Source organism: Dicentrarchus labrax, unplaced genomic scaffold (genome assembly GCF_905237075.1).
Source record: "Dicentrarchus labrax unplaced genomic scaffold, dlabrax2021, whole genome shotgun sequence".
In the NCBI taxonomy this organism is placed as follows: Eukaryota; Metazoa; Chordata; class Actinopteri; family Moronidae; genus Dicentrarchus; species Dicentrarchus labrax.
In genome coordinates, this window is record NW_026136720.1 from 182,496 (window position 1) to 209,385 (window position 26,890).

The 26,890-nt window shown below is 42.0% G+C and overlaps 1 protein-coding gene and 1 pseudogene across 2 annotated transcripts in view; one reads left to right on the forward strand and one right to left on the reverse strand.

Moving 5' to 3' along the window:
- lamb1a (laminin, beta 1a) overlaps positions 1-16,736 on the forward strand; it is a 36,133-nt gene extending 19,397 nt beyond the window's left edge. For both annotated transcript variants that reach the window (XM_051381193.1, XM_051381192.1), the window contains 16 exons: positions 1,542-1,685; positions 2,028-2,259; positions 2,376-2,539; positions 3,215-3,439; positions 3,712-3,929; positions 4,081-4,177; positions 6,429-6,798; positions 6,896-7,080; positions 7,387-7,628; positions 7,726-7,935; positions 8,018-8,162; positions 12,605-12,812; positions 12,899-13,040; positions 13,128-13,304; positions 13,386-13,545; positions 15,879-16,736. In XM_051381193.1, coding sequence (XP_051237153.1) covers positions 1,542-1,685; positions 2,028-2,259; positions 2,376-2,539; positions 3,215-3,439; positions 3,712-3,929; positions 4,081-4,177; positions 6,429-6,798; positions 6,896-7,080; positions 7,387-7,628; positions 7,726-7,935; positions 8,018-8,162; positions 12,605-12,812; positions 12,899-13,040; positions 13,128-13,304; positions 13,386-13,545; positions 15,879-16,018 — 3,059 coding nt within the window. In that variant the 3' untranslated portion in view covers positions 16,019-16,736. The remainder of the gene's footprint in view (positions 1-1,541; positions 1,686-2,027; positions 2,260-2,375; positions 2,540-3,214; positions 3,440-3,711; positions 3,930-4,080; positions 4,178-6,428; positions 6,799-6,895; positions 7,081-7,386; positions 7,629-7,725; positions 7,936-8,017; positions 8,163-12,604; positions 12,813-12,898; positions 13,041-13,127; positions 13,305-13,385; positions 13,546-15,878) is intronic.
- The window catches only part of LOC127353840 (cadherin EGF LAG seven-pass G-type receptor 1-like), a 147,680-nt pseudogene that overhangs the window by 41,890 nt on the left and 78,900 nt on the right, over positions 1-26,890 (reverse strand).

A 26,890-nucleotide genomic window follows, 5' to 3' on the forward strand; every position in this document is an offset into this window, starting at 1 on the left:
TTCAATTATAATAGGGCCTTCGCATGGTCAGTGATCGGGCCCTAAAAATAAAAAAAGTGGGGCACTTGCATCCTTAAAATTAAGACAAACAGAAAACCATAAAACATGAATCGTAAAAATGTTTTTTGAATTTTTTGATAAGAATATTAATTCAATTCAATTCAATTCAATTTTATTTGTATAGCGCCAATTCATAACAGAAGTTATCTCAGGACACTTTTCAAATAGAGCAGGTCTAGACCGAACTCTTTAAAACATTAATTACAGAGACCCAACAGTACCACCATGAGCAAGCACTTGGCGACAAGGGCAAGGAAAAACTGCCTGTTAAAAGGCAGAAACCTAGGACAGATCCTCCGGCTCTAGGTGGGTGGTCGTCTGTCTCGACCAGTTGGGGTGAGAGAGAGAGAGAGAGAGAGAGAGAGAGAGAGAGAGAGAGCGACAGACAGACAGACAGGTGCACAGCAACAACAGTATTGGCAATGGCAGTCAAGCAGGACCATGGCAGGAGGCTCCACCAGGATCCATGAGAACCTGCGAGACGAGAAAGCACAAGAACTCCGGGGAAGAAGTGGAGTTAGTAACATGCATTAAAGGGACATAAATGAGTGCAGAAAGAGAGAGGAAGAGAGTAGCTCAGTGCACCATGGGAAATCCCCCGATAGTCTAGGCCTATAGCAGCATAACTAAGGGATGGTTCAGGACTCACCTGATCCAGCCCTAACTATAAGCTTTATCAAAGAGGAATGTCTTAAGCCTACTCTTAAATGTGGTGAGGGTGTCTGCCTCCCGAACCACAACTGGAAGCTGGTTCCACAGGAGAGGAGCTTGGTAACTGAATGCTCTGGCTCCTGTTCTACTATTAGAGACTATAGGAACCACAAGTAGCCCAGCATTCAGAGAACGTAGTGTTCTAGTGGGGTAATAGGGTACTATGAGCTCTTTAAGATATGAAGGGGCCTGACCATGAAGAGCTTTATAGGTGAGGAGGAGGATTTTAAATTCAATTCTACATTTTATAGGGAGCCAATGCAGAGTAGCTAGTACAGGAGAGATGTGATCTCTTTTTCTAGTTCCTGTCAGTACTCGTGCTGCAGCGTTCTCAATTAATTGGAGCGTTTTAATGGACTTATTGGGGCAACCTGATAATAAAGAGTTGCAGTAATCCAGCCTTGAAGTAACAAATGCATGGATTAGTTTTTCTGCATCTGTCTGTGATAGTATGTGTCTAATTTTTCTAATATTACGTAAATGAAAGAAGGCAGTCCTAGAGGTCTGCTTTATGTGGGAGACACTTTATAATTGACTTACTCTTTCTTTCCTGCTATTATTGTTAATCTGATGTCGCTCATCGATGCGTCTGTCTTTCTGATCCTCCTGAACAAGACTCGACTGGTTTCTTCTTCACATTCCTCAAACCTCTCCAGACCTCATTAATCTGTCATCATCACTCAGACAGGATCTGTGAAGGAAGCATTGCTCTCTTGAACTGATCTTGTTGCTTGTCTAACGTGTCCCATGTGTTGTACTCCATCTCCCAGAATGCCAATGTGACCCTCAAGGCTCCCTCAGCACAGTGTGTGACCCCAGTGGGGGTCAGTGTCAGTGTCGCCCCAACGTGGTCGGCAGGAACTGTGACAGATGTGCTCCGACCACATTCCAGTTTGGACCCAACGGCTGCAGGGGTCAGTGTGTTTGATACAACAGTCTGTTTGATACAACAGTGTATGTTTGATACAACAGTGTGTGTTTGATACAAAAGTGCGTGTTTGATACAACAGTCTCTCTGATGAAATGGTGTGTGTTTGATACAACGGTGTGTTTGATAAAACAGTGTGTGTTTGATACAAGAGTGTGTTTGATACAACGGTGTGTGTTTGATACAACGGTGTGTGTTTAATACAACGGTATGTTTGATACAACAGTGTGTGTTTGATACAACGCTATGTTGGACATTGAGTTCAGGTTTCCCTACAGTCGTGAACAACCATCAGTCAAACTGTATTTTTTTGTTTTTGTGTTTGCAGCGTGTGAGTGCAACCCTCAGGGTTCACAGAGTTTGTTCTGTGATCAGCTGAGTGGTCAGTGTGTTTGTGTTGTGGGAGCCTATGGTCGGCAGTGTGAACGCTGTCTTCCGGGTCACTGGGGCTTCCCCACTTGCCAACCTTGCTCCTGCAATGGACACACTGACGACTGCGACCCCAACACCGGAGCCTGCACTGACTGCAGGGACCACAGCACCGGACACAACTGTGACAGGTGAGTTACACCTGTAATATAATACAAACTGTGACAGGTGACTAACACCTGTGATGTAACACAAGGAAGGTCAGGGGTCATGTCCTCATCACTTCCTGTCTCTAACCTGTGTTCAGGTGTTTGGAAGGTTACTACGGCGACCCAGTGCTGGGGTCAGGTGACCACTGTCGCCCCTGCATGTGTCCTGATGGGCCAGGCAGCCTGCGGCAGTTCGCAGGAAGTTGTTACCATGGTGACGACTCACAGCAGGTCATCTGTGTCTGCAACACTGGATACAGAGGTAAAAAAAAGCTCTAGTTTGCATCGTGCTGCCATGGTCCTGCATGACCCCTATTGCCAATATTACCAATATTACTAATGCTACTAATATTATTATTATTATTATTATCATTATTATCATTATTATCATTCATTCCCCATTGTTGTGGCTATTGTCGTCATATGAGAATAAAACTCAGACGATTATAGTTTGAATTAGGCCTGAGGACATTGAGGCTTTCAGTAGGAAGTTCTAAGTGAAATAAACTCCAGTATTTGTCTTAGTTTTCGTGAGTCAAACAGAAGCTGCCCTGTGGGCACAAACAGGGTTTCATTTAAAGAGAATAAGCTTTGTGATTTAGTGTGATGTAAATAGGAGCTGAGAGCAGGAATGTGATGTGACTCTGTTATTTGACCAGGAAATGAGATGTTCAGGCATGAATCACCAACTTTCTCCTTCTGTTTCCACCTACAACAGTCTGAGTGGAAAATATTTTACTGAGATCTACTGACTTTATTACTATACTTATCTCCAGTGTACAGCACTGGCTTCTGATTGTCTATCAGGTTTAAATATAGTTAAAGCTCCAGTTATGAAGTAAAGACTGTAGTGGGCTCACTGATGACCACCGCAGCTTAAAAATGTTTGATGGGAGTTGAAGCTCTGATCCTCAGTTCTTTTTCCTTCTCTCTGCAGGTGGTCGCTGTGACGAGTGCTCACCTGGTTACTATGGAAACCCTGGGGAGGTGGGCGGGCAGTGTCAGCCCTGTCAATGCAATAACAACATCGACATGTTGGACCCGGAGTCCTGCGACGCCGGGACAGGGGAGTGTGTGCGCTGCCTTTATCACAGCGAAGGCACGGCCTGCCAGAGCTGCAAGCTGGGTTACTATGGCAACGCCATGCTGCAGGACTGCAGGAGTGAGTACACTGAGTTTACTGGGTTACCATGGCAAGCACTTCACTGCTAAGATAGATAGATAGATAGATAGATAGATAGATAGATAGATACAAAGATAGAAAGGGGCCAGTTGAAGAATAAAATGTAGTTAAATTTTTACAAAATTCAAAGAGTTACTGACAGAATTGTAACAAAATCTTGATAAAATCTTAATGAAGTCTTAACTGGGTTCTAGTTTAAAGTGTGAGTAAAATATTGATAAAACCTTATGAGGTCTGGTTCTTGTGCACAGAGTGCATTTGTAACCAGCTGGGCAGCGATCCCTCCAGCTGTCCATCATCAGGCGACTGTCACTGTGACCGCAGCAGCGGTCAGTGTCACTGCCTCCCCAACGTGATCGGTCAACATTGCGACCACTGCGCGTCCGACACCTGGAACATAGCGAGCAGCAGCGGCTGTCAGACCTGCAGCTGTGACCCCAAACACTCGTACGGGACGTCCTGTAACGAGGTGAGGAGCAGTTTCAAACCTTTAATGTTTTCTACTTTACTAAAGTGAATTGTTAGTGTGTCTGCATTTATTACAGAGACACTCCTGTCCTGGTTCAGATGATGATTTCTTGTTTGGACATCTGAATGTAAACACTTTGTTTGGTCCACAGATCAGTGGTCAGTGTTCCTGTCTGCCCGGCTTCGGAGGAAGAACATGCAGCGAGTGTAGAGAGCTGTTCTGGGGAGACCCAGTGATCAAATGTCACGGTACGGTCCCTGTTTATGTGTTCATTACATGAAACCAGAGAATTAGTGTTAGAGAAGGTGAAAGGTCGTCAAACATCAGTTTTATTAAAGATTTCCTCTGGAGGACAGAACAGAAAATGAGCCACTGCCCCGTGGGAACATTCCTGCTCCCAGCATCCTCTGCTCTGATCTGCTGCAACTGATATTAAGTCCAGATGTTCCCTGAGGCCCGGCAGTCCCATTGCCATGGAGACTAGACCGGAGATATGTCTGAACCTCTAAATATCCCAAAATCCACAACCAGGCACAAAGTGACATTGTTAGTGTGAGGCAGAGCTGAAGGTCAGAAACCAGACCTGCAGAGAGGAGTTGAGAGGGGGAGAGAGCGGGAGAGAGAGAGGGAGAGAGGGAGAGCGGGAGAGAAAGAGAGAGAAAGAGAGAGAAAGGACAGATAGACCAAAGGAGTAAGAGCAGAGAGAAGTAAAGGGACATAAAAGAAGAGAAACATATAATGATTTCAATATATATAGGGTTTACAAACAATGTACAGGAGAGGTCTTATGAAGATACCTTTATAGATATATATAATTATATATTATATATATTCGATTATGATTAAACGTTAAAAAGATAATATATATATATATAATGATTATGCATCTTTGTTGATTACATACATTTTCAGATGCTATTGAATAAAGATAATGTAGATATTGATTGCAGATTAATGGAAGTCCGACAAAGAAAAAGTCCTCACAGAGTCTGTAGAATATTAAAGTCTGTCTCTGAATGAAAGGAAAATCTCTTTCAGTTTCAGGTTTGTAGTTTCTGAATGTAGGTGGAGCTCCAGCTGTTTAATACAAACCAGATGTTACACACACACACACACACACACACACACACACACACACACACACGAATCCAGATGTTTTGTTGAACAGTTCTTCAGACAGTTTGTCTCTGACTCTTCCTGTTAATGTTTTACCACTAAATTATAGATATAAGATATTTTTATTTACCTCCCCCACAGCGTTTGCTCCTCACCCACTGAGAGTCTCTTCTTCCTGTTAGAAGTCTCTCTCTCTGTCTGTCTTTCTGTCTGTCTGCATGTGCAGACGATGATTCATTATTTTGTTTCTTCTAGACGTTTAACTCCGACAGTAGACACTTAATATCTTGAGATATTTTGTGAATTTAGGTGCTGGTTGCACTAACAGACCACTATCTGGTCTTACATCTGGTCTTAATCTAGATTAGTCCTAACTTGACGTTTTAAGTCTGGCCTAATAGTGACACCGGTTGCACCATCCAGGCTTAAACCTTCTCACTAAGACTGGCTATCAGGAGTAAGCGTAAAGTCAAATTTTGCTTATTAATTACTGCATATTGTTTCCTCATCTGTCGTCTCTCTTTTAATTTATTCTTTCCCTCTTGTTTTATCTTCCTTTGTTGATATTTAGATGCTCCCTATGTTTGTTTGATTGGGTATGTTTATACCCTTATGTTTATTTGTTTACTGTTGATCTCTGTGTCAAAAAGGTGCTATATAAAGAAAGCTTTACTTACTTACTTACTTACTTACTTATAATGATATTTTCAGTGGAGGAACCTGCCAGTTTGGTGGATTTTTCTCAAAGAAATGTCTTTCTTTGCCGGAGTCTGAACAATTATTTATTCTGCTATTTATCTCCAAGGATGCCTGCTCTTATCTATAGTAGATGTTCAGGCAGGATGTAGTTAAGTCCAGGATAAAGTTTGGTTGGTGCAACCAACATAAAATCCAAGTCTACAGACTTACTAAAGATAGGTTGGTACAACTCATCACTGAACTTTTCTGTCAGAATAAATTAAGATGATGAGAGTCATCAACAAAATTTGAGTGGAGACATCTGTCCTTCATTAACTGTCCTCTCTATATTGTCCAACAAAATGTCCAAAAATAACAGAGACTCGTGTGAACATAGATTCTGTCCACTAGATGGTGCTGTCCACCTGATATTCAGTGATGGGTCTTAACCATTTGACCCCCAATGACTTTCTGACTGAGTTTAGAAAATAATCTAAAGCATCACAATGGAGTTTCCCTCATGAATTAATGCTAAAATCAGATTTGTGCTCCAAAAACAGACCACCATAGTCAGACTGAAACCAAATAGAGATCCTCTTTCTCAGTCAGTCTCTGTCCAGGGACCTACAGGTCTAACAGGTCTTCAGGTTAAACCAGCAGAGCCGTGGTAGTCCACCTGTAACCCTAATTGTGTTTCTGTCTCAGCATGTGACTGTGACCCTCGTGGTATCTCAGAGCTGCAGTGTAACAAAGCCAGCGGTCACTGTGTCTGTGTGGATGGTGTTTTCGGTCCACGCTGCGATGTCTGTGCCCGTGGGTTCTCCGGGACCTTCCCCGACTGCCACCGCTGCCACCAGTGCTTTGCCGAGTGGGACCAAGTCATCGGTCAGCTGACCAATCAGACACACCGCCTTGTTAACAAGGTCAATGCCTTGAAAGCCAGCGGAGTCAGCGGACCATACAGGAAGTCCATCAACAGCATGGAGAGGAGTGTTGCTGACATCCGGACCATCCTAAACCAGAACCCGGCCTCCCAACCGCTGACTGAAATCCAGGAGCTACTCCAACAGGCCAGGTGAGACTAGCTTTAATCTGCTGCAACAGACCAGGTGAGATTAACTTTATTCCGGAGATTAATGTAAACTGTGACCTTTGACCTGTGTGTCCGTCAGTGACCTGATGGGGGCCCTGAGCCTGATGTTGAACCATACTGAACAGACTCTGGTCCAGGTGGAGGACTCAGACTCGGCCGTAGAAACTAAATTGAACTCAGTGACGTCGGACGCTCAGAAACTGGAGCGGACCGTTCAGGAGTTGCTGGATCAGGTCGAGTTCATCAAGAACTCAGACATCAGAGGTGAGATGGGTCAGAGGTCAGCGGGGTTGCGGCAGAACTATGTGAACAGACAATCTCATACCAGTCAGGACTGTTTTAAGTTCTGGTCTCTTCACTTCTTCTGGTCTGGAGGAATACTTGAACCAGTTATCATTTGTCCCTGTATCAGTTACAAAAGAAACTGAAATACATTCAGCTACAAAGGACACAGTAATTATTCATAATGTGATTATTAGTGATTATTTATTATTTGTTTGAGTAGACAGTCGTCAGTCGGAACTAAATTAAATTTTCTTCAGCTGATCTGTACTTCCTGTCTGTTGCCAGGGGCGACGGACAGCGTTACTAAGTACTTCCTGCAGTCACAGGCAGCTGAAGCTCGAGCAAACACTTCCACCATCGACTCTGGCAGTGTTGTTGAAACCTCCAGCACTCTACGACAACTCACAGAGGAGAAAATTAACCAAACCAGAGAGGAGTTCCTGAGGAGACAGACTGAGCATGCTCACAGACTGGACGACCTGGCTGGAGAGCTGCAGACTCTGGACCTAACAGAGATCAGCCACAAGGTGTGAGATTAACATGTTTATGAAGGCGTGTAGATGATTTCAGATCATATCTTTGCCTTAAACCCGTCTATTTTCTGGTCTGTCCTGGTTATAACAGACCTGCGGCAGTCCATCATCAGGTCAGGACTCGTGTGGGTCCTCTCCCTGCGGAGGTCTGGGCTGTGTAGATTCTGAGGGTCGGACCATGTGTGGCGGTGAAGGATGTGACGGTGTCGTGACGATGGCCAGCAGCACCTGGAGAAAGGCCATAGACACTGAACTGGAAATTCTGAGCGCCGTGGAAGAAGTGGAGAAACTCTCCAAGATGGTGAGTCCAAGGTTTTTGATTGGTCCTGTTCTGTGCAGGTTCTGGCTCAGTTTGGATGTGCTCACCTGTGTTTTGCCCTCAGGTATCAGAGGCCAAACTGAAAGCAGATGAGGCGAAGCTGAGTGCTCAGGACGTCCTGATGAAAACCAACAGAACCAAAAATAAAGTGGACCAGAGCAACGAGGAGCTGAGAAGTCTCATCAGACAGATCAGAGACTTCCTTACACGTACGTATCACTTCCTGTTTACCACAAATAAACATCAAGGATAGGATGGCATCAGGTAGCTCAGGTGATCAGATCATCTGCACAGAAACAGAAAGAAAATTGATTCTTTTGGAATGTTTGACCTTATGGAGGACGTGGATATGACTGATCTCTGCGGTATTTCAGTGAAGGATTGGCAGTCAGCTATAGTCACACAGTGCCACCATTGGCCATTCAGTGAACTGTAGTTAACAGCGCCACCGGTGGCCTTTCACTGAACTGAAGTCAGCGTCCTGTTAATTCATCCTGGGCATCGGCCAACAACGACCAACACTGAACGCTGTAAAATAACTGACAATCATATTTAGAATAACGTTAATTAAATTAAATTAAATTAAATTAAATTTAATTCAATTTGATTTGTATAGCGCCAATTCAAGTTAACAGAAGGACACGAACATCTTTAGCAGCATAACTAAGGGATGGTTCAGGAGTCACCTGAGCCAGCCCTAACTATAAGCTTTATCAATTTTACGGGGAGTCAGTGCAGAGAAGCTAATACAGGAGAGATATGATCTCTTTTCCTAGTTCCTGCTGCAGCGTTCTGAATTAATTGGTAATTAATTGATGGACTTATTGGGGCAACCTGATAATAAGGAATTGCAGTAATCCAGCCTAGACGTAACAAATGTATGGATTAGTTTTTCTGCATCCGTCTGTGACAGGATGTGTCTAATTTTTGTAATATTGCGTAAATGAAAAAAGGCAGTCCTGGAGGTTTGCTTTATGTGGGAATGAATGGACATGATCAAAGATAACTCCAAGATTCCTGACAGTAGTGCTAGAGGCCAAGGTTATACCATCTATTGTAACTATATCTTTTGACAGTGAGTCTCTGTGGTTTTACGGGGCCAAGTAAAGGATTTCGGGTAACACTTTATAATGAGTACACACTATTAAGCATTAGTTAAGCTTGAATAAATACTGAATTCATCATTTATAACGCATGAATACACATTAGTATGTAGTTTATAAACACACAAATGTTTTATTCATCATTGATAAACACATTAGTTATGGATTAGTAAATACTGAATTCATCATTTATAAAGCATGTTTCTGCTGTAAATAGTCATTACTATGTGGTTTATAATTACAGTTATAAATATTTTACTCTTCATTGTACTGTACATTTCTGCATGCACTTGCACATCCACTATTCAGACATGTATTTTCTGTAATGATTAGTGACTGTGTTAGCAGATGTTCTATCCACCCGCGGTGGCTAAGCTGACCTGCCGCTGCTAGGCACTCACCTGGCCCGGCTAGATGAGACTAGACTAGGTCGGCTTAGCCACCGCGGGCGGGTCGGTAACGTTAGTAACGTTAGTCGGGGAGCGAGGGCAAACACCTGCAGCTGCTGACAAGCTAACATTAGCTTTCAACCATATTGTGTGCTACCAAACAAAGACACATACTCACCACTAGTGCCGCTGACAGCCGCCGAGCCGACTCAAATGTGCTTCTCCATGCTCCCCTTGGCCGCACTGTCAGAAACTTCTGAGAGTTAACGTAAATATGACGTAACATCCCGCTTCCCACCGTCATCACGTTGATGACGTGCTGAGAGCGGGATTGCAAGCTCAAAATACACGTCCCAAACAGATAAGATCACAACAATAGCATGTCTTCATAAACCACCATTGTTCGTCTTCATACAATATGTTGGAAAGTTGCAGTAAATATCAATACAATATGTTCTATATCCCTTTGTGTTGTGTCTCTCCTTCGTCTGTTAAGATAACTGAACATTTTGTGAGTCTCGAGGCATTGTCAGCCTTTATATCTCATTTGTAAATGCTTAATAAGACATAGATAGTGCTCACTTTAGATGAGCTCGTGCAAAATACTTAATTAACGAGTAGTAAGTGCTTTGTAACTGCCTCAATTCATGAATTCCTGCATTAATAACTGTTTATAGGCCATCATTAGAAAATGAATTTGTTGTGAGTTTTATAGAACATCTGCTAACACAGTTACTAATCATTAATACATGTCTGAATAGTGGATGTGCAAGTGCATGCAGAAATGTACAGTGCAATGAAGAGTGAAACATTTATAACTGTGATTATAAACCACATAGTAATGACTATTTACAGCAGAATCATGCTTTATAAATGATGAATTCAGTATTTACTAATCCATAACTAATGTGCTTATCAATGATAAATAAAACATTTTTAACAGTGTTAATAAACTACATACTAATGTGTATTCATGCCTTATAAATGATGATTTCATTATTTATTCATGCTTAACTAATGCTTAATAGTGTGTACTCATTATAAAGTGTTACTGAATTTAGTTTTTTTTGTTTAACATCAGAAAATTGCAGCTCATCCAGGTTTTTATGTCCTTAAGACATGTTTGTAACTTAGATAACTGATTAATTTCATTGGGCTTGATCGACAAGAATAACTGGGTATCATCTGTTTCTGTCTGTCTCTCGCTCTCTCTCTCTTTAAAATTCTCCTCCTCACCTTTAAAGCTCTTCATGGTCAGGCCCCTTCATATTACCCCTCTAGAACACTACGTTCTCTGAATGCTCAATACTGTTGTTGCTGTGCACCTGTCTGTGTGTCTCTCTCTCTCTCTCTCTCTCTCTCTCTCTCTCTCTCTCTCATCCCAACTGGTCGAGACAGACGACCACCCACCTAGAGCTGAAGGATCTGTCCTAGGTTTCTGCCTTTTAACAGGCAGTTTTTCCTTGCCCTTGTCTCCAAGGTCTTGCTCATGGTGGTACTGTTGGGTCTCTGTAAATAATGTTATAAAGAGTTCGGTCTAGACCTGCTCTATTTGAAAAGTGTCCTGAGATAACTTCTGTTATGAATTGGCGCTATACAAATAAAATTGAATTGAATTGAATTGAATCTGCATAACATTGAAAGTCAATGGAGTGATTCCTAATAATGTTGCCTAAGGGAAGCATATATAAAGTGAATAGTATTGGTCCAAGTACAGAACCTTGTGGAACTCCATGACTAACTGTAGTATTTATGGAAGATTCATCGTTAACGTATAAAAACTGAGAGCATTCTGATAAATATGACTTAAACTAGCTTAGTGCGGTTCCTTTAATGCCAATTTGATGCTCAAGTCTCTGTAAAAGAATATTATGGTCAATGGTGTCAAATGCAGCACTAAGATCTAATAATACAAGCACAGAGAAGAAGTCCATTGTCAGAAGCAATCAAAAGGTCATCATTAACTTTAACCAGTGCTGTCTCTGTGCTGTGATGAACTCTAAATCCTGACTGAAAATCCTCAAATAAACTATTGTTATGTAGAAAGTCACACAACTCTTTGGCGACTACTTTCTCCAGAATCTTAGAGAGGAAGGGGAGGTTAGAGATTGGTCTATAGTTAGCTAAAACCCCTGGGTCAAGAGTGGGCTTTTTAAGAACGGGTTTAATTACAGCTACTTTAAAGGATTATGGTACATATCCTGACAATAAAGAAAGATTGATCATAACCAGTAAAGAAGTGCCAATTAAGGGTACGACTTCTTTAAGCAGTCTAGTTGGGATGGCTTTGATGTATAAATTATTAAGTTATTTGGGTTAGCTCAGTTGGTAGAGTTGGCAACCCATGTACTGAGGCTGAGTCCTTGCTGCAGCGGCCCAGGGTTCAAATCCGACCTGCGGCCCTTTGCTGCGTGTCATCCCCCCTCTCTCTACCCCCCTTTCCTGTCTATCTTCGGCTGTCCCTATCAAATAAAGGCAATAAAATTATTATTTTTTCTTCTAAAAATTAAGTCAGCTTATGAAGATCAATAGCAGAAAAACTGTCTAAATATATATCGTATTTTACATTTGTTAAGGTTCCTGAACTTGGTGACAGCGATACCTGTTGAGGGCATTTGGTAATTAATTTTGTCTCTAACAGTAATCATTTTATCATTAAAGCAGCTCATAAAGTCGTTGCTGCTGAGGGTTATGGGGATACGTGGCTCAATAGAGCTGTGACTCTCTGTCAGCCTGGCAATCATTACTATCTGCAATGATCCTATATTTTATTTGGACCATTAGCTCTATGCTACTAACTAGCTCGCCGTTTACAAATCAGCCCACCAACCCCACGAAGCAACCAACGCCAGACCCACACCGCACAGCCAAAAAACAGCCAGCCGGACAACCCCACCTTAGCTTAGCTACAGTTAGCTAGCTGGATGCCCCTGCCTCGCACTGCTTTTGGCTAGTAGAAAGCAATTGTTAGCTTTGTACTGCTACATCATTTATTGCTGGCTATAATCAACACGGAAAAATACAATTATTCAAAATCTGAAGATTGAACCTTTAATAACACAGTACCATTCAATTAAAATTAACTTTATCAAAAACTGCAGTAAAAAACAATATAACAGATGTTTGGCCGTGACCATAAAATCATTCCTGTTCTTTCAGAGGACGCTGCAGACCTGGAGAGCATCGAGCTTGTGGCTAATGAGGTCCTGGCCATGCAGATGCCAACGACACCAGCTCAGCTGCAGAACCTCACTGACGAGATCCGACAGAAGGTGGGAGAATTGGGACACGTGGAGACCATCCTGCAGCAAAGTGCCGATGACATCCAGAAAGCCGAGAACCTGCTGGACCAGGCCCGCCGAGCCAGGTGTCATATCATCAAAGTTGTGTTGTATGATAAAGGCTTGACAGCCTGTAATGAACTGACCAAATGTGACTTCCTGTGTCCATCAGTGAGGAGGCGATGGATGTGAAGGACTCTGCAGAGAAAGTGAAGAGAGCTCTTAAAGAAGCTCAGAGAGCCCAGAACGCCGCCAGCAGTGCTATCAAGCAGGCTGCCACCGACATTCACAGCACCAACAACCTGCTGTCCTCTGTCAGTACTACATCTAAATGTGCACTAAACATTTACATCAATTTCAGAAACATGAAAGGAATGTTTCCTCGTCTGTACTGTGTTCAGGTGGAGTCAGAGACAACAGATGCTGAGTTGAAGCTGAATAACGCCACTCAGAGGCTGCAGCGGCTCGAGCAGGATGTGATGCTGCTGAGGGACAAAGCTCTGAACGTCACGCTGAGCACTGAACGAACCAATCAGGACGCAGCAAGTATCGAAAAGATTGCAGAGGAGGTCAAAAAGGTGAGTTCAACTGTCGGATTGTAATCTTGCAGCAGCTTAAAACTAATGAATACAGAGCTAATGGTCTGTGTGTGTGTTTAGGACCTGAACTCAGAGCTGAAAGAAAAGTATTCCTCAGTGGAGCAGCTGGTTAGTCAGAAAGCAGGGGGCGTCACCGATGCAAAGAAGAGGGCGGAGTCACTGCAGCAGGAAGCCAAAGAGCTGCTGCTAAAGGCCAGCGACAAACTGCAGCTGCTTAAAGGTGACACCACACTGACATCACACTTATTTTAATTCAATTCAATTCAATTTTATTTGTATAGCGCCAATTCATAACAGAAGTTATCTCAGGACACTTTTCAAATAGAGTAGGTCTATACCGAACTCTTTAAAACATTATTTACAGAGACCCAACAGTACCACCATGAGCAAGCACTTGGCGACAAGGGCAAGGAAAAACTGCCTGTTAAAAGGCAGAAACCTAGGACAGATCCTTCGGCTCTAGGTGGGTGGTCGTCTGCCTCAACCAGTTGGGGTGAAAGAGAGAGAGACAGAGAGAGACAGAGAGAGAGAGAGAGAGACAGACAGACAGGTGCACAGCAACAACAGTATTGGCAATGGCAATCTAGCAGGACCATGGCAGGAGGCTCCACCAGGATCGATAAGAACCTGCGAGACGAGAAAGCACAAGAACTCAGGGGAACAAGTGAAGTTAGTAACATGCATTAATGGGACATGAATGAGTGCAGAAAGAGAGAGATAGAGAGGAGCTCAGTGCACCATGGGAAATCCCCCAATAGTCTAGGCCTATAGCAGCATAACTAAGGGATGCTTCAGGACTCACCTGATCCAGCCCTACCTATAAGCTTTGTCAAAGAGGAATGTCTTAAGCCTACTCTTAAATGTGGTGAGGGTGTCTGCCTCCAGAACCACAACTGGAAGCTGGTTCCACAGGAGAGGAGCTTGGTAACTGAAGGCTCTGGCTCCTGTTCTACTTTTAGAGACTATAGGAACCACAAGTAGCCCAGCATTCAGAGAACGTAGTGTTCTAGTGGGGTAATAGGGTACTATGAGCTCTTTAAGATATGAAGGGGCCTGACCATGAAGAGCTTTATAGGTGAGGAGGAGGATTTTAAATTCTATTCTAAATTTTACAGGGAGCCAGTGCAGAGAAGCTAGTACAGGAGAGATGTGATCTCTTTTTCTAGTTCCTGTCAGTACTCGTGCTGCAGCGTTCTGAATTAATTGGAGCGTTTTAATGGACTTATTGGGGCAACCTGATAATAAGGAGTTGCAGTAATCCAGCCTTGAAGAAACAAATGCATGGATTAGTTTTTCTGCATCTGTCTGTGATAGGATGTGTCTAATTTTTGTAATATTACATAAATGAAAGAAGGCAGTCCTAGAGGTCTGCTTTATGTGGGAGTTAAAAGACAAATCCTGATCAAAGATAACTCCAAGATTCCTGACAGTGGTGCTAGAGGCCAAGGTAATGCCATCTAGAGTAACTATATCTTTAGACAGTGAGTCTCTAAGGTTTTTGGGGCCAAGAACAAGAATTTCGTTTTTTTCTGAGTTTAATATTAGAAAATTGCAGCTCATCCAGGATTTTATGTCCTTAAGACATGTTTGTAATTTAGATAATTGATTAATTTCATCGGGCTTGATCGATAGATATAACTGCGTATCATCTGCATAACAGTGAAAGTTAATGGAGTGATTCCTAATAATGTTGCCTAAAGGGAGCATATATAGAGTAAATAGTATTGGTCCAAGTACAGAACCTTGTGGAATTAATTCATCGTTAACATGTACAAACTGCGAACGATCTGATAAATATGACTTAAACCAGCTTAGTGCGGTTACTTTAATACCAATTTGATGCTCAAGTCTCTGTAAAAGAATATTATGGTCAATGGTGTCAAATGCAGCACTAAAATCTAATAATACAAGTACAGAGACAAGTCCATTGTCAGAAGCAATCAGAAGGTCATTATTAACTTTAACCAGAGCTGTCTCTGTGCTATGATGAACTCTAAATCCTGACTGAAAATCCTCAAATAAACTATTGTTATGTTAAAAGTCACACAACTCTTTGGCGACTACCTTCTCCAGAATCTTAGAGAGGAAGGGGAGGTTAGAGATTGGTCTATAGTTGGCTAAAACTCCTGGGTCAAGAGTGGGCTTTTTAAGAAGGGGTTTAATTATAGCTACTTTAAAGGACTGTGGTACATATCCTGATAATAAAGAAAAATTAATCGTATCCAGTAAAGAAGTGCCAATTAAGGGAACAACTTCTTTAAGCAGCCTAGCTGGGATCAGGTCTAATAGACAGGTTGATGGCTTCGATGAAGAAATTACTGAAGTTAACTGATGAAGATTGATAGCTGAAAAACAGTCTAAATATATATATCTAAGTTTAGATTAGCAAAAGTCCCTGAACTGATATCACACCTGTCTCCACCCTCAAAAAATGTAAAACAGAAAACATCACATGAGCAGAGCCCTGTGTGGATAAAAAGAGAGAGTGAAGATAAATCCTTTTTAATCCCAAAAGTTTCAAAAATAAACTCAATCAAACTTTGTGTCTTTCAGATCTGGAGAAGTCCTACGGAGACAACCAGCGGACTCTGGAAGTGAAGGCGGAGCAGCTGGTGGAGCTGGAGGCTGCAGTCAAGGAGCTGCTGCAGGAGATCAGCCACAAGGTCACCGTCTACAGCACCTGTTTGTTCTAGGATTAAAGGTCATGTCTACACTGTGACCTGTACCAAAACTTAAAGACTTTCATTCCAAAAGTGTTTGGATGAAACCAAAGAAATCGCTCTGCTAAAGATATTGAATGTTTTAATTTCAGCAGATTTCCAGATAAATGCAGAATTTGAGCATTCTTGAACACACCATCAGGTTTTAAAACTGCTTTACACAAAAAACAGATGTTCAACAGCTTGTAAAATGTAACAAAAACAGTAAAAACAATTAATTCAGTCCAGCCGGAAGCAGATTAAACTCATCCACATATAAAGATGGCAGTCTTCACTTCCTCTCACTGTCCTAATGAACCAGAAAATCTGGATACGGCTGCTGCCATCTTCCTCCAGGGGGAGATAGAAAGAGTAAAGCTTATAGTTCATGAAGCTGCCATGTCAGCCATCTTTATATATGTGGATGGTTGAAACTGTTCAAACAGATGAATTTAATTGGCTGGTTCTCCTTCAGTTTTAAGCAAACCTTTGTTTAACCATCAGGAATGTTTAAAAGTTGGAGTTTTGAGTTAAAATGAATGCAATAAAATCTAAATGACTGACTATCAATTATTTGATTCCAGTTTAAAAGTTAAAAAATATGAAACAGTGAATGTTTAATCCATGTGACTGTAACTTTTAAGTTTTTCTATATCTACGTGACCAAAACCTTAAACCCAAATCAATTTTAAATAAAAGCTTCCAGGTAAAATCCTAGCGTGCACGGGTCTTTACTTTAGAATATGATTGTATTATTATTGTTAGTAATATATCTCCAGTTAATGTCTGTTATCAATTTCTGTTTGTTTCAGATTTTTGCTGGGTTTATTTACACTCTGACATAAGCCAATTGAGTCTAATAATGAGGCTCATTATTAACATCCACATGAATATTAAAATCACCTACAATAACTACTTTATCTGTATTAAGGACTAAACTTGATAAAAACTCTGAGAATACTGATAAAAAATCAGAGTATGGGCCAGGATACGGGGTACACTATAACAAATAGAACTGGCTGCAGTGTTTTCCAGGTCGGGTGAGAAAGACTAAGAACAAAGCTTTCAAATGAGTTATAATCTAATTTAGGTTTATGATCAATTAAAAGGCTTGAATTATATATGGCTGCTACTCCACCTCCTCGGCCAGTGCCTCCAGGAATGTGAGTATTAATATGACTGGGGGGGTGGATTCATTTAGGCTAACATACTCCTCATGGGACAACCAGGTCTCAGTAAGACAGTAAATCAATATCATTTAATGCTTTCATTTTGGGCTACTGTGGAGTTTTTTTTCTATATATATGTTTATAAAATTTTCAACAGGTAAGAAGAACAAACAAATAAACAAACAAACATTTGGTTTACGCACATATTCAGGTCCAAATTCCTACAGGCAAAAGATTCAGGAGTCACATCCTATAATAGTAAATAATACATTTAAAATAAATTAAATAAGATAAATTGAGCGTGTATTGTTAAGTATATCATATTTACATGATTAAGGAAAGGTATGCCGAAATAAAAGTAAATCAATTGAATGGTAAATAATAAATAAAAGCAGTGTCTCTTTTAAGGCAGAGCATTCAGAGCTATGATACAAACCCTCTTACGAGATTGGTAGAAATATTCAAACCAACATATGAGAGAAAGGGTTCCCATGTTTTACGAAAGGCATCGTCATTGCCGTGAAGTTGACATGTCAAATATTCCAATGCAACATATTCAATTATAACCCTTTGCCACTAAACCTTAGATTCAATTCAATTCAATTCAATTTTATTTGTATAGCGCCAATTCATAACAGAAGTTATCTCAGGACACTTTTCAAATAGAGCAGGTCTAGACCGAACTCTTTAAAACATTATTTACAGAGATCCAACAGTACCACCATGAGCATGCACTTGGCGACAAGGGCAAGGAAAAACTGCCTGTTAAGAGGCAGAAACCTAGGACAGATCCTTCGGCTTTAGGTGGGTGGTCGTCTGTCTCGACCTGTTGGGGTGAGAGAGAGACAGAGAGAGAGACAGAGACAAAGAGAGAGAGAGCGAGAGACAGACAGACAGGTGCACAGCAACAACAGTATTGGCAATGGCAATCTAGCAGGACCATGGCAGGAGGCTCCACCAGGACCTGCGAGATGAGAAAGCACAAGAACTCCGGGGAAGAAGTGAAATTAGTAACATGCATTAATGGAACATGAATGAGTGCAGAAAGAGAGAGGAAGAGAGGAGCTCAATGCACCATGGGAAATCCCCCGATAGTCTAGGCCTATAGCAGCATAACTAAGGGATGGTTCAGGACTCACCTGATCCAGCCCTAACTATAAGCTTTATCAAAGAGGAATGTCTTAAGCCTACTCTTGAATGTGGAGAGGGTGTCTGCCTCCCGAACCACAACTGGAAGCTGGTTCCACAGGAGAGGAGCTTGGTAACTGAAGGCTCTGGCTCCTGTTCTACTTTTAGAGACTATAGGAACCACAAGTAGCCCAGCATTCAGAGAACGTAGTGTTCTGCTATATGAAGATCGATAGCAGAAAAACAGTCTAAATATATATCTATAATGTATAATAATATATATAATGTAATAAGTTTACATTAGCAAAAGTCCCTGAACTTGGAGAGCCACTGATAACTGTTGATGGCAGTTGGTGATTAATTTTTTCTCTAATAGTAATAATTTTATTATAGAAGAAGCTCATGAAGTCATTGCTACTTAAGTTTATGGGGATATGTGGCTCGATAGAGCTGTGACTCTCTGTCAGCCTGGCTACAGTGCTGAAGAGGAACCTAGGGTTGTTCTTATTTTCTTCTATTAGTGCTGAGTAATAGGCTCCTCTGGCATTATGGAGGGCCTTTCTATAAATTTTAAGATTATCTTGCCAATTTGAGCGATATTCTGATAATTTGGAAGAGCGCCATTTCCTTTCAGATTTCCTAGCTATTTGTTTTAACTGGCGGGTTTGGTGGTTATACCACGGTGCTAGTCTCCTATGCTTTAATAATTTCCTTTTTATAGGAGCGATAGAGTCTAATGTTCTTCGTAGTGAGCCTGTAGCACTATCGACAAGATTATCAATTTCAGAGGGACTAAAGTTATTATAGGATTCTGTTAAATTCAGACATGGCATTGAATTAAACACTGAAGGAATCTCCTCCTTAAATTTAGCTACAGCACTGTCAGATAGACATCTGCTGTAGGAAGTTTTGCCTAATGGCTTATAATCTAACAGTATGAATTCAAAAGTTATCAAATAATGGTCAGATAGGAAAGGATTATGAGGGAAGACTATTAAATGTTCAATATCAATGCCATATGATAGAACAAGGTCAAGAGTATGATTAAAACAATGAGTTGGTTTATTTACACTCTGACAGAAGCCAATTGAGTCTATTAATGATATAAATGCATTACTAAGGCTGTCATTGTTAACATCCACATGAATATTAAAATCACCCACAATAATTACTTTATCTGATTTAAGGACTAAACTTGATAAAAACTTATATAAAATCAGAGTACGGTCCAGGAGCGCGGTACACTATAACAAATAGAACTGGCTGCAGTGTTTTCCAGGATGGGTGAGAAAGACTAAGAACAAGGCTTTCAAATGAATTATAATTTAGTTTAGGTTTAGGGTCCATTGAAATGCTCGAATCATATATGGCTGCTTCTCCACCTCCTCGGCCGGTGCCTCGAGGAATGTGAGTATTAATATGATCAGGATTTGTCTTTTAACTCCCACATAAAGCAGACCTCTAGGACTGCCTTCTTTCATTTACGTAATATTACAAAAATTAGACACATCCTATCACAGACAGATGCAGAAAAACGAATCCATGCATTTGTTACTTCAAGGCTGGATTACTGAAACTCCTTATCAGGTTGCCCCAATAAGTCCATTAAAACGCTCCAATTAATTCAGAACGCTGCAGCACGAGTACTGACAGGAACTAGTATTAATATGACTGGGGGGATGGATTCATTTAGGCTAACATACTCCTCGTGGGACAACCAGGTCTCAGTAAGACAAAGTAAATCAATGTCATAATCTGATATTAATTCATTCACTAAAACAGCTTTAGAGGACAGAGACCTGATATTTACATTTCATTCTCTTATTTTGTGCTACTGAGAAGTTGGTTTTAATTTTTATTAGGTTTTTATGTTGAACTCCTCTTGTTTTTATTTCTTTAAATAATTTAGGTGGTCGGGGGAAAGACACAGTCTCTATGGGGGTTTGGGTGGGTGACTGTTCTAAAGAAAGCGCAGAGAAGTGTGTAAGACAGCAGCTCAGCTACCTGGTCCCAACTCTGGACTGTCAGGTTTTAGAAATAAACTTCACCATATTTCTAGATAAGAGAGCCGCTCTATCCAAAGTGGGATGGATGCCGTCTCTCCTAATCAGACCAGGTTTTCCCCAAAAAGGCTTCCAGTTATCAATGAAGCCCACATCGTTTGCTGGACACCACCTCGACAGCCAGCGGTGGAATGACGACATGCGGCTATACATGTCATCCCTGGTCACATTGGGGAGGGGTCCAGAGAAAACTACGGAGTCCGACATTGTTTTAGCATAATTACACACCGACTCCACATTAATTTTAGTGACCTCCGATTGGCGTAAACAGGTGTCATTACCGCCGACGTGGATAACAATCTTACCATATTTACGATTATCTTTAGCCAGCAGTTTTAAATATGATTCAATGTCGCCCGCTCTGGCCCCAGGGATACATTTAACTGTGGTCGCTTGTTTTCGCTAAATTCTGAACTGTGGGCTTCGGCGTTTTAGTCTTCCTTCGCTCAGTCATCCAGCCTCCCTGTCTTCCCGGCTGCTCGGGATCTACCGGAGGAACTACCGGAGGACAGCTAACAGAAGCTACCTTCGGTCGGACCGCACCGGCTACCGGGGGCTGGCTAACTATAGCAGCTAAAGATATCTCCGTGGTGCGGTGCCGTTCCTCTAACTCACTAAGCCTCGCCTCCAGCGCAATAAATAAACTATATGTTATACATGTACCCTTATCATTAAAGGAGGCAGAGGAATAACTAAACATCTGACACACTGAGCAGGACAGAGGAGAGGAAGAGGGAGAAGCCATAGCTAACTGCTAATGCTAATGAAACTAGAGTGTATGAAAAACTTTGAAAGTAGCAAAAAGTCGCTGAAAGAAGGAGAAACTCCGAGTGTTTAAGTAGAACTAGTCTACGTTTAAATGTTAAGCGAGAAAATAACCGCTGTAACGAGTAAAACTAATTTAGATTTAGCGTTCACTGACAGAGCTACAGCACCAAACAGTGTACACAGAGCAGGAAGTGAACAGGAAATGAGTCAGTACGCTTACCGTAGCACGTCCGTAGCACCTGGCATTATGTTACAAGCCTCACTCCATGGAACTTTATCTGTGATCTAGTTAAAAAGAATATTCTTTCTGGCACAGAAAACAAGTGTCTGGTAAAGTTTTCTTTTAAATTTGTCAGGGATGGACAGGGATGGATCATCAGATATGCCAAGTAGGTCATTATTTCTATTGATAGACAGAAACTTTCCCTGTCCTATGGCATGCCAAAACTGCTGTACTTTTCTACAATACCACAAACAATGTGTAAGACTACCAATTTCTATTTTACACTTGGGGCACAATGGAGATGCATTAGGGTTGTATTTATGATGTTGAAAGGGAGATATATGGGCCCTGTGTAGGAGCTTCAGTTGCATGGCTCTCACTCTGTTACAGACATTCAGTGTTTTTGCATTTTTCCAAGCATCATTCCAACCATCATCCGTTATCTTAACATTAAGTTCTCTTTCCGACAGGGCACAGGCCCTTCAGAGAGGATTTGTTTGTGATGTTATACCCCTTAAGGATATTACAAAATAAGCTAATAGAACTGCCAGAATTTTGCAAAAAGAGCTGTCTCTCTATGTGTGAGATATTTTGACACTGAAGGATTGTGGTGTCCTTTGTGACAAAATCGCTTACTTGCAAATATCGAAAGAAATCCTGTTTTTGAATTTCCTTTCCAACTGACTAAAAGACATCATGCCGGAGCCTCCTGCCATGGTCCTGCTAGATTGCCATTGCCAATACTGTTGTTGCTGTGCACCTGTCTGTCTGTCTCTCGCTCTCTCTCGCTCTCTCTCTCTTTGTCTCTCTCTCTCTCTCTCTCTCTCTCTCTCTCTCTCTCTCACCCCAACTGGTCGAGACAGACGACCACCCACCTAGAGCCGAAGGATCTGTCCTAGGTTTCTGCCTTTTAACAGGCAGTTTTTCCTTGCCCTTGTCGCCAAGGTCTTGCTCATGGTGGTACTGTTGGGTCTCTGTAATTAATGTTTTAAAGACATCTAGACCTGCTCTATTTGAAAAGTGTCCTGAGATAACTTCTGTTATGAATTGGCGCTATACAAATAAAATTGAATTGAAAATTGAATTGAATTGAATGGCAGGGCCTTCCAGTAGTTTGTGTAAAGTAGATATTCCTTTATTTACCCAAGTCCGGAAGTTATTGTCCATTAGTCTAGGGGGAAAATCAGGATTGTCACATATTGGAGTGAAGACAGAAGTGAATTGAGATTCAATTCAATTCAGTTGTATTTGTATAGCGCCAATGCTTAACACAAGTTATCTCAGGACACTTTTCAAATAGAGCAGGTCTAGACCGAACTCCTTACCTTATCTAGGGCAGCTGTGGCTTCGAGGAAGAGCAAGTTGTCCTCTGATCAGAAGGTTGTTGGTTCAATCCCCGGCTCCTGCCGCCACTTGTTGAAATACCCTTGAGCAAGATACTGAACCCCAAATTGCTCCCAACGCTGTGCATTGGTGTTTGAATGCATCAGTTTCTGTTCGATGGACTTTGCCTTCACTGAGTGAATGTGTGTGAAAGGGTTAATGTGGCACATAGTGTAAAAGTGCTTTGAGTGGTAGAAAGACGCTATACAAGTACAGGTCCATTTATCTCCTTATTATAGCATTATTTACAGAGACCCAACAGTTCCCACCATGAGCAAACACTTGGCGATTTTCTGATGGCATGCCATGCCTTAACTGTGGAGATTGTGATAAGGTTAGTACAAGCAGACTTTAAAAATGTATTTTTCCTTATAAACAGAAGATTACTCAAAGGGTATTTAGACATTGAACTTTCTACATTCAACCAGGGAGATAATAATAAAAATAATAATACATTAAATTATTAGAGGCGCCTCTCTGGGCACTCGAGGACACCGTACAACACAAAAAAAAAAAAAAAACAGCAAGAAATAAGAAACAGATAAGAAAAGACAATGTAGATGGTTAAGTGGGGTAGGCAGTTCTGAATAGGTGAGTTTTTAATCTTGATTTGAAGAGTGTGAGAGAGTCCAGGTTCCTGAGGTCCGGTGGGAGTGAGTTCCAGAGTTGGGGGGCAGAGCGACTGAAAGCCCTGCTCCCCATGGTGACGAGGCGGGCGGGAGGGACAGAGAGGTGGACAGAGGAGGCAGATCTGAGGGAACGGGAAGGGTTGGCGATGTGGAGGAGTTCGGACAGATAAGGAGGGGAGAGGTTGTGGATGGCCTTGAACGTGAATAGGAGGATTTTGAAGTCAATGCAGAGTTTTACCGGGAGCCAGTGGAGTTGCTGTAGAACAGGGGTGATGTGGTGGATGGAGGGGGTTCTGGTGATAATTCGAGCTGCAGAGTTCTGAACCAGTTGAAGTTTATGGAGGTATTTGTGAGGTAGACCGAAGAGAAGGGAGTTGCAGTAGTCGATGCGGGAGGTGACAAGGCTGTGTACAAGGATGGCAGTGGAGTGGGGAGAAAGGGAGGGGCGGAGTCGATTAATATTGCGTAGGTGGAAATATGCAGACCGGGTGATGTTATTGATATGGGATTGGAAAGATAATGTGCTGTCGAGGATGACACCCAGACTCTTAACCTGGGGGGAAGGGGAGACAGAGGAGTGGTCGATGGTGAGGGAAAAACTGTTTGCTTTTGAGAGGGTTGATTTAGTGCCAATAAAAAGAAATTCGGTTTTATCACTGTTGAGTTTGAGGAAGTTGGAGGAGAACCAGGATTTGAGCTCGGTGAAGCAGTCAGTGAGGGAGGAAGGTGGGAGAGTGGAATTTGGTTTGCTGGAGAGGTAGAGCTGGGTGTCATCCGCGTAGCAATGAAAGTGGATGTTATATTTACGGAAGATATTGCCAAGGGGAAGGAGGTAGATGATGAAGAGAAGGGGCCCCAGGACAGAGCCCTGGGGCACGCCAGTGGTAACAGGGGACGGGTGGGAACTGAAGGATTGGAGTTGGATGAACTGAGTGCGGCCTGAGAGGTAGGAATTAAACCAGTCAAGGGCTGTGTGTAAAATACCAATGGAAATTAATCTGTAGAGGAGGATAGTGTGAGAGATGGTGTCGAAGGCCGCACTCAGATCGAGGAGGATGAGAATAGTGAGTAAACCAGAGTCGGCTGCCAGGAGGAGGTCGTTTGTGATTTTGATTAGTGCAGATTCAGTGCTATGGAGGGGGCGGAAAGCAGATTGGAATTGTTCGTACAAGTTGTTATAGGTTAGATGAGAATGAATTTGGGAAGCAACAGTTTTTTCGAGGATTTTGGAGAGGAAAGGTAGATTGGAGATGGGACGAAGATTATTGTAATTGTTAGGATCAGCACCAGGTTTTTTCAATATTGGAGTGATGGCAGCAGTTTTGAAGAGTGCAGGAACAATTCCAGTGGAGAGTGAGGAATGGATGATGGCAGAGATGAGGGGGAGGAGAGAAGGGAGGCAGGCTTTCACCAGAACTGTGGGGAGGGGATCTAGCTGACAGGTGGAGGGCTTGGACTTTAAGATGAGGTCTGAGATATCTGAGTCAGAGGGGAGCTGAAAGAAAGAAAGTGAGTGAGAAGTCAGACAGGGTTCTGGAGAGGTGCTGAGGGAGGAGCTTGGGCCTAGGTGCAGGTGGATCTGATGAATTTTCTGATTGAAAAAGGACATCAGGGAGTTACAGAAAGCAGTTGAGTACAGGTGGGGAGGGAGAGAGGCCGGGGTCTGAGAATATTGTTGAGAAGAGAAAACAGAGACTTGGAATTGCCTTCGTTCGAACAGATTATGCCAGAGTAGTAGTTGAGTTTGGTTTGAGAAATGCAGTCCTTATAGTGTAAAATATGATTTTTGTGCATGTCTTTATGAACAACAAGACCAGTTATCTTGTATAGTCGCTCGAGCTGTCGTCCTTTGGCTTTCATTTGCCGTAGTTCGGAAGTGAACCAAGGGGCCGAGGTGGAGAAGGAGACGGACCTGGTTTTCATAGGAGCGAGAGAATTAAGAATGGAGGTGAGGCCGGTGTTGTAGTGGGAAACCAAGTCGTCGGGGGTGGATGAATTATGAGTGTGGACTTATTATGCACTCAGTCCGCTATAGTGCAAAAATGTCTGGGAGATCGAGACCCCCCTCTGAGGATGAACATATCATAGCTATTTTCAGGTGTGCTTTCTTCTTAGACCATATAAAGGAGTTAAAACAACTATTTAACTGTGTGATGGTCTTTTGGAGGAACATGACTGGGATCATTTGTATTGGGTAAAGTAACCTGGAGAGAATGTTAATTTTTAGGAGTGCAACACGGCCCCTATTGGGAGGGTGTTCCACCTCTCTAGGTCTAGTCTTATACGCTCAAATATGGGTGGGAAATTTTCTTTGAATAGTTGTTCAAACAAGGGTATTATACGTATTCCTAAATACACAAAGCCTTCTGGCGACCATTTAAACAGGAAGGTAGATGGGGTATTAGATATCTTTGAAGGAAACGTGAATAACTACTTTACTATATTTACATTTATCTTTAGAAATAGGTTTCAATATTGCCCGCTCCGGCCCCAGGGATTCATTTAACTGTGGTCGCTGGTTTCGCTAAATTCACGTTCCTGACTATCGAGCTGCCAATAACCAGAATTGTGTCGCTGAGTGGGGAACGTTAACCTGTTGGCGGTGAACCGTGGGCTTCTGCTGTCTGGGGCTATGCTTTGGTAACCACCGCGGCTAAAGATTTCTCTGTGGTGCCGTGCTTCTAGTTCACTGAGCCTCGCCTCCAACACAGTAAATAAACTGCACTTAATACAGGTATCATAACAGCTAAACAAGGCAGAGGAATAACTGAACATCTGACACACTGATCATGAAAGAGCAGCAGAGGGAGATGTGAACAGCTGTGTAATTTACCGAAAAGTCCCTAAAAGCAGAAAGTATCTCCGAGTGCTTAAACAGAACTAATCTACGTTTAAATGTTAAGTGGGTAAATGACCGCTATAATGACATAAATAGTAAGTTTAGCATTCACTGGGCGAGGCAAGAGCAGCTAACTCTGTACACAGGAGCAGTCAGTAACTGGAAATGACACAGTTTGCTTATTGCTAGCATGTCATTATTGGAGACAGGAGTCTATAGGAACTGTCGGGCCTCTGTAAATAATTTTATAAGGAGTACAGTCTCGACCTGAGACAACTTTAGTTACGAATTGTCGTTATACAAATGAAATTGAATGGAATATTTGGAACAGGTATTCCTTTAGCACAAACTCGAATTTCAGGTTGTACTTTTTTCTCTGACACTTGAACACAAACATTGCTTTTACGGCAGCCGAAGATTTACGGCACCCAGCATACACACAGTAAACAATATTCACAATTAGGATTAATTTAAATGAAAACCTTTTTATTCTTTTGGACGCATATTCAGACTTTATGGCCACTTCAAAGGTAAATCTGAATGAATTATACTATAGTTTGTGTAAAATGAAGTGAAGGTTTGAAGTGTGGACAATCTAACTGATCTGACGATGTGTAGCATGTCCAGTGTAGGCGATCTAAGCAGCTTAGAACTCATTCAGGCT